Source organism: Biomphalaria glabrata, chromosome 15, assembly GCF_947242115.1.
Source record: "Biomphalaria glabrata chromosome 15, xgBioGlab47.1, whole genome shotgun sequence".
Lineage (NCBI taxonomy): Eukaryota > Metazoa > Mollusca > Gastropoda > Planorbidae > Biomphalaria > Biomphalaria glabrata.
The window spans coordinates 19,728,814-19,736,437 of NC_074725.1; the positions used below are offsets into that span (position 1 = coordinate 19,728,814).

Genomic DNA, 7,624 nt, shown 5'->3' on the forward strand with positions numbered 1-7,624 from the left:
TATCATGTGCTTCCATCTTCCAAGTGTTAAGGTCAATACTGAAAGCTTTCTGAGACGCTATGACGGTGTCCCTGAAGCGTTTTCTTTGTCCACCTTGTGATCGCTTTCCTTCCTTCAATTGACCTTAAGGAAGTCCATTTGGGATGCGGAGTCTTCTATTCTGCAGACGTGGTATGCCGATTGCAATTGAGACTGGATTGGGTTTGTGTGGATGTTTTGCAGGCCAGCTCTTTGGAGCATATTAGTGTCCTGAATTTTTTTTAACGCCTTGGATTTGTCAGCTTGAATCAAGACTTCTTTTGTTTGGTATTTTGAGATTCGCTAAATGACTATTTCTCTTTATACATATTTTTATAATCTAAAATAGATACATAAAGTTATACATATTTATGTGAAATGTGTAATTGTCTGACAGACTATATACAAAGATTGGTTGAGTGGTTAAGTACGCTTGAACTTGGCTTGGCTTGGCATGGCTACCTATGAAGGGGTCTCGAGGTTCGACACCCAACTCGAGCAGAGCTGTGTTTACCGAGAGCCTAAAAGCAGCACGGAAAAAGCTTCTCCCAGATACCTCCTCTCCCCTCCCACTCACTGGTCCACAAATGAGATTGGACCAAAGCGCTCTGAGCATGCTACTTGCATGAAAGTAGCGCTATATAAAGCCGTATTTTTTTTATTAAAATATCGTGTTAATGGCCTAGTTGAACGTATAGTTAAGACTAACTCAGTTTCCTGGCTCTCTGCAAACAATGCAAAGAACTTGACCACTCAAGGCCCGAAATAACGTAGCTCTTTAATGTTTAATAAATTCACAGCCCAAACTGTACAATAGAGTCATAGACAAAATATAACGCTGACTGTACGAATGCCTCACCGTTGATAACCGTACAGACGTATTAACTCTGTACCGCTGTATCAAACTGTACTGGCCTCTTCGCCCTGCGCCTTCGACATAGAGGTCACGCTTCGCCTCGCCCTGGACTAGATCTACTAATGTATCCAACTGGTCCAGACCGACCTCCAACCTGACTCACTGTATCGGACTGAGTCTAGACTCTGAATCCTAACCCTATTTATCACTTTCGGTCTTTATATAGGGTCTTCGAAGCCCTTCTCGAAACCGATGGGAAATCGCTTTTTTTGTTTTGATGGTCACATGACCATATCCGTCTTGACTGGCGTGAGTACTGCACATAATCTTTCCTGAAGCGTCACCGCGTCGCCCTTCGTCATTCTTCGCGGCTGGCCGGTGTTGTGTGTGTGTCACATAGTTATAACAGTAGTATCATCTGTCTGTCTGTCTGTCTGTCTGTCTGTTAGTCTCTGTCTGTCTATAAATGTGCGCATGGTACATCAGATAGCAATCCCCTTCGCAGTTGGTATCACTTAGGACCAGGCTACTTTCGTTTTTCTTTCATTTCTCTCTTTATTATGCGTCTTCTCCTTTCGTTTTATTCTTTCTCTTTCTCTATTCTTTTCTTTTCTCTATTCTTTTCTTTTCTCTATTCTTTTCTTCTCTCTATTCTTTTGTAAATCGCGCCAATGTTTGCATTGCACTAGGAATCAATCAATAGCCAAAGAATCAAATCTATTTGACCAAGTTCAAAGTGCCACATATTTTGTGTGTGTGTGTATTGTGTGTGTGTGTGTGAGCCTTTTGTGTGTGTGTATGTGTTTGTGTGTGTGTGTGTGTGTAAGAGGGGAGAACCCAAGTGGCATGGAGTTAACACAAAGATTAATATCGTAAAAGACAAAAAACATGGACTAACACAGGAGATGGAGTTGAGGAGTACAATAGCTAATGACGTAATTAAGGACAGTTATTGTTGGATATAAACATGTTGATATATAGTAACATCTGTAGTTTATACTGTTTTCTTTGTGGTGATGGAGGATAGATTGTTCTGCTCTATATCTAGTATCTGTCATTCTCTGATATACAAGTTCATTTCAATATGAAGAAGAGAGAAAATCCGAGTGGGGAGGTGTTTTTAAAGAGTGTAGACACAATGTATTTATTTGTGTGTAGCATAACTACAAGATGGAGGCGCGCTGGCTGAGCGGTAAAGCGCTTGGCTTCCAAACCGTGGTCCTTGTGAAGACTGGGATTTTTTTTTTCGGGATCTTTGGGCGCCTCTGAATTGTCTGAATTCACCCAGCTCTAATTGATACCTGACATTAGTTGGGTAAAAGTAAAGGCGGTTAGTCGTTGTGCTGTCCACATGACACCCTCGTTAAAAGCCATAGGCCATAGAAACAGATGACATTTACATCATCTGCCCTATATATCGCAATGGGAAATTTACTTTATAAACTAAAGAAAAACGAACTTTTCATAAGTGCTAGGTGTTGTGCTAAGTCTAGTGCTATGTGTACTATGCCCAGCCAGTGCTACGTGTAAAGCTATGACAATGTTTACGTTCTGCGAGATGTTCTATTTTATTTTCTTTGTTATTGCTAAGTTCTACGTGCTGTGACGTGTGCAATTTTTCAGTGTAATTGTCCAGTTCTACGTGCTGTGATTATGTGCTGTTGTCAGTGCAATTGCCCAGTTCTACGTGCTGTGATTATGTGCTGTTGTCAGTGCTATTGCCCAGTTCTACGTGCTATGATTATGTGCTGTTGTCAGTGCTATTGCCCAGTTCTACGTGCTGTGGTTATGTGCTGTTGTCAGTGCTATTGCCCAGTTCTACGTGCTGTGATTATGTGCTGTTGTCAGTGCAATTGCCCAGTTCTACGTGCTGTGATTATGTGCTGTTGTCAGTGCAATTGCCCAGTTCTACGTGCTGTGATTATGTGCTGTTGTCAGTGCAATTGCCCAGTTCTACGTGCTGTGATTATGTGCTGTTGTCAGTGCAATTGCCCAGTTCTACGTGCTGTGATTATGTGCTGTTGTCAGTGCAATTGCCCAGTTCTACGTGCTGTGATTATGTGCTGTTGTCAGTGCAATTGCCCAGTTCTACGTGCTGTAATTATGTGCTGTTGTCAGTGCAATTGCCCAGTTCTACGTGCTGTGATTATGTGCTGTTGTCAGTGCAATTGCCCAGTTCTACGTGCTGTGATTATGTGCTGTTGTCAGTGCTATTGCCCAGTTCTACGTGCTGTGATTATGTGCTGTTGTCAGTGCTATTGCCCAGTTCTACGTGCTGTGATTATGTGCTGTTGTCAGTGCAATTGCCCAGTTCTACGTGCTGTGATTATGTGCTGTTGTCAGTGCAATTGCCCAGTTCTACGTGCTGTGATTATGTGCTGTTGTTAGTGCTATTGCCCAGTTCTACGTGCTCTGACATATTCTATTTTCAGATTTATCGCCCAGTTTTACTTGGTGTGATTATGTGCTATTTTCAGTGCAATTGCCCAATTCTACGTGCTATGACGTGTTTTATTTTCAGTGCTATTGCCCAGTTCTAAGTGCTGTTCTGTTATTTCCCTGCTATCTGCCTGTCAAACGCTGTGCGATTCAGTGTTGTTATATGTGCCCTGCTTAACATTGTGCTGCGTCTCGCGCTATGTGCTGTTATGTGCTGTGCTATATTTTATGTCATACGTAGTGCTATATGACGTGAGAAGTCGTCTTATATTTGATGTGCTACACGCTGCGCAATGCTTGCTGGTTTTTAACTTACACATTTAAAAAATACTTCATTTAAAAAAAAAGAAAGAAGAATATTAGAAAACACATTTTACATCAATCCATGCTATTCGTGGTCCGCCTCTAGGAGTGTAATATATTAAGCCTAAAAATAAAATCTATTTTATTTAAAAGAGAAGAGAAAAAAATTGGTTGGGGGGGGGGGCGGTGTAAAGACCCCAAAGTGCATAGTACTCATTATAGTATCTTCTTTGCAAGTTAAATCATCAGAACATTTAAAATGGCTTATACGCACGTTAGACATTTAAAAACCTGTTCTCAAGTCCTTTTAGGCTAAACAGTTAACAAGTACACTTGTGTACTTAATGCAGTAAGCTCTCTCCATTTCCTTAACTCGTTACTACAAATAATAAAATATTTGCTTGCTTTAATCATTCTTCTACTTCTATTGCCTGCCGTTGTCTTGCGCATGCGCCAACTCTTCAGTCAGTGTTACTCAGGGAATAATATTATTTGTTTTAAGTGTACACTTCTGATGATCAATAGCTTCCGGTTGTTTCCTGGACCCCGGCATCCTGGGATCAACAAAGGATGTGACAGGTCAACAGGCTTGGATCATGCGATAAACGGCCTGAGACTTATGGACGTCAATGTGCCGCGGTCATTACGCGGGAGTTGAGACAATGCAACCCAAGCCCTCGGCATTAGCCACTGTGTAGTGATGTCTCTCTAGGTGTTAGTTATGCGCGTTATGGCATTTTAAATTTAAATAATGAACATATCTAATGGGAGAAAATCACCCTCAAATCTAATCACAGTGATCCGCTATTGAATGGTTCAGATGCCCTTTACGTGTTTAAAAACAAAAGAAGAGAAAGCTATATGAAGCAATGTGTTGGCGATAGTATGTGACCTCAAGAAAAAAAAAAACGAAGAACCTGAAAAGCGAAAGTTAAAGAAGATATTTGGACATTAATAGACAAAATACAACAAAAATATTTACTTCCTACAATTTTCAATGTCATTGTTCATTATGATTTTTGAGGTTTTTTCTTGATCTTTGTTTTTTCCTGGCTAATTCAGGTGTTGGAGGCTAAAACCGTTTGACTACCTACTCCTCACTGTTGCATACAAGAGATTGAACCGTCGCGCCCTGAGCATGCTATAAGCATGAAAGTTGCACTATTAAAACCCCTTTTTTTTTTTAAAGAGCCATGCTCTAATGCCACTTGGATAAGTGAAAAATTACTTCTTTGACTTTGTCCAGATATATAAAACAGTGAACGTTCTTTTATCTTTGTGTTTTTTAATGTGTTTTATCACAATATCTCTATTCAAGTCATAACTTCATGGAGGGTGGAACCTGAACACGGTTCTCAAAAAAACGCTCTAACGATTTTCCTAGAAACAGTTGATGTATATCGCTGAGCAAATAATTACTAGCTCGTTGGCCACACTGGAAAAACTCTATTTTGACCGTTATACTTTTTTCAAATTAAAAAGGAAATAAATTCAAACTTGGCTACAGAACTGGGTCTAGGTCTACACCCAACATCTGTCTTGAAAGGACTATCGCGTTCGGGAATTTCCGAATGTAAGACATTATTGATTTAGGAGTTAAGTAAAATAATGTTCAGGAACATTTTGCGCAATGTCTTCTACGTCTATATCTAAATGCTTATCATTGGAATATTATTAAGTCTTACAGTAATAAAGATCTTCATTAACATCATCAAGGGATGGTAAGATCCACCACACAAAAAATACTGCCCGGTGCCTCCACAAAAATACTGCCCTGGGTCTCCACTTACCTAAGGCCGGTTCTGCTCCAGTTTCTTATATCCGGATCTGGTTTTGCACTATTCTTTAGGTTTCTCTTATCTTCTTTCAGAATGCGTACAAGGACTGGCTGTGTTCTACTCAACTCCACTACTTCCAGGCCAATCAGCGATGGCCTCCGTGTTCTCAGTTTTGTGAAAGCGTGGAGGAGAGATGTCCGTTTTTTCGTCCTAACGTCACGACCCAGGCAGGTGATCCAAGTTTTATATGCAAAGGTGAGTGTTGGAGTCCAGTCGAAGTGGTCTCTTTGTTGTTGTTTTGATCGTAAATACCAAAAGCAGATAAATTAAATAAAATAAAATAAAATAAATAAATAAATTTGAACGATAAGACAAACGTAACACAGTTCTTAATTCGTTTTCTAGGTCCACTATATACAGAATTTATTGCTTTCTTGATCATGCATAAGTCATTCGATAAACAAAAATTATGCATAATAATAGTTTTTTTTTCAAATATGTAAAATATCCTTCAAATAGTTCCTCTGTATTTCAGTCTAACAGAGGCGCGGTGGCTGATCGGTAAAGCGCTTGAGTTCCGAACCGGAGGTTCAAATCCTTGTGAAGACTTGGATTTTTAATTTCGGGATCTATGGGCGCCATCGATTCCACCCAGCTCTAATGGGTACCTGACACTAGTTAAAGGCGTTAGGTCGTTGTGCTGGCCACATGACACCCTCGTAAACCGTAGGCCACAGAAACAGATGACCTTTACATCATCTGCCCTATAGACCACAAGGTCTGAATGGGGAACTTTACTTTTTTTAAATTTCAGTCTGATGAGAAATCAAAATTTCGAGGAAATAGTGATTTCTATTTTAATTTTAATACAAATAAGTGTTCTTTGCTATCCTGTATTCTTTTTGTAAATTAAAATGTTTGTTTTGTTTGTAAACTGTTTTACATATTTCGGATGTTCCTTCAGAGTTAAAGATAGTTTACTTCCTAGTCCAAACCTCCCGCATGACGACATGAGATGGGAGTGCGCTGGTTTTGAACCCGGGCCCATCGATAAATCCGAGAGTCCACGCGCAAACCGCACGACCAGGCAGCCAGTGTTCTTTGCTATCCTGTATTCTTTATTTAAAGTGTTCTTTGCTGTTCTGTGTCCTTTAAGTGAAGTGTTCTTTGCTGTCCTGTGTTCTTTAAGTGTTCTTTGTTATCATATATTCAAGTGTTCTGTTATCCTGTATTCGTAAAGTTAAGTGAAAAGTGTTCTTTGTTATCCTGTATACAGTTCAGTGTCCTCTACTATCCTGTATAAAGTTCAGTGTCCTCTACTATCCTGTATACATTTCAGTGTCCTCTACTATCCTGTATAAAGTTCAGTGTCCTCTACTATCCTGTATACAGTTCAGTGTCCTCTACTATCCTGTATACAGTTCAGTGTCCTCTACTATCCTGTATACAGTTCAGTGTCCTCTACTATCCTGTATAAAGTTCAGTGTCCTCTACTATCCTGTATACAGTTCAGTGTCCTCTACTATCCTGTATAAAGTTCAGTGTCCTCTACTATCCCGTATACAGTTCAGTGTCCTGTACTATTCTGTATAAAGCTCAGTGTCCTCTACTATCCTGTATACAGTTCAGTGTCCTCTACTATCCTGTATAAAGTTCAGTGTCCTCTACTATCCTGTATACTGTTCAGTGTCCTCTACTATCCTGTATAAAGTTCAGTGTCCTCTACTATCCTGTATACAGTTCAGTGTCCTCTACTATCCTGTATAAAGTTCAGTGTCCTCTACTATCCTGTATACAGTTCAGTGTCCTCTACTATCCTGTATAAAGTTCAGTGTCCTCTACTATCCTGTATACAGTTCAGTGTCCTGTACTATTCTGTATAAAGTTCAGTGTCCTCTACTATCCTGTATACAGTTCAGTGTCCTCTACTATCCTGTATACAGTTCAGTGTCCTCTACTATCCTGTATACAGTTCAGTGTCCTCTACTATCCTGTATAAAGTTCAGTGTCCTCTACTATCCTGTATACAGTTCAGTGTCCTGTACTATTCTGTATAAAGTTCAGTGTCCTCTACTATCCTGTATACAGTTCAGTGTCCTCTACTATCCTGTATACAGTTCAGTGTCCTCTACTATCCTGTATAAAGTTCAGTGTCCTTTACTATCCTGTATTCTGAAAGTAAAATTCATTCATATTTCTGTCTACCAGTTCTTACGTTAAAATGGTTGAA

General features: G+C 39.8%; 1 protein-coding gene across 1 annotated transcript in view; it reads left to right on the forward strand.

Annotated features, from left to right (window-relative positions):
- Positions 1-7,624, forward strand: part of LOC106069544 (uncharacterized) — a 104,066-nt gene that overhangs the window by 84,592 nt on the left and 11,850 nt on the right. The window contains exon 2 of the mRNA XM_056012304.1: positions 5,487-5,649. Within this exon, the coding sequence (XP_055868279.1) occupies positions 5,487-5,649 (163 nt within the window). The remainder of the gene's footprint in view (positions 1-5,486; positions 5,650-7,624) is intronic.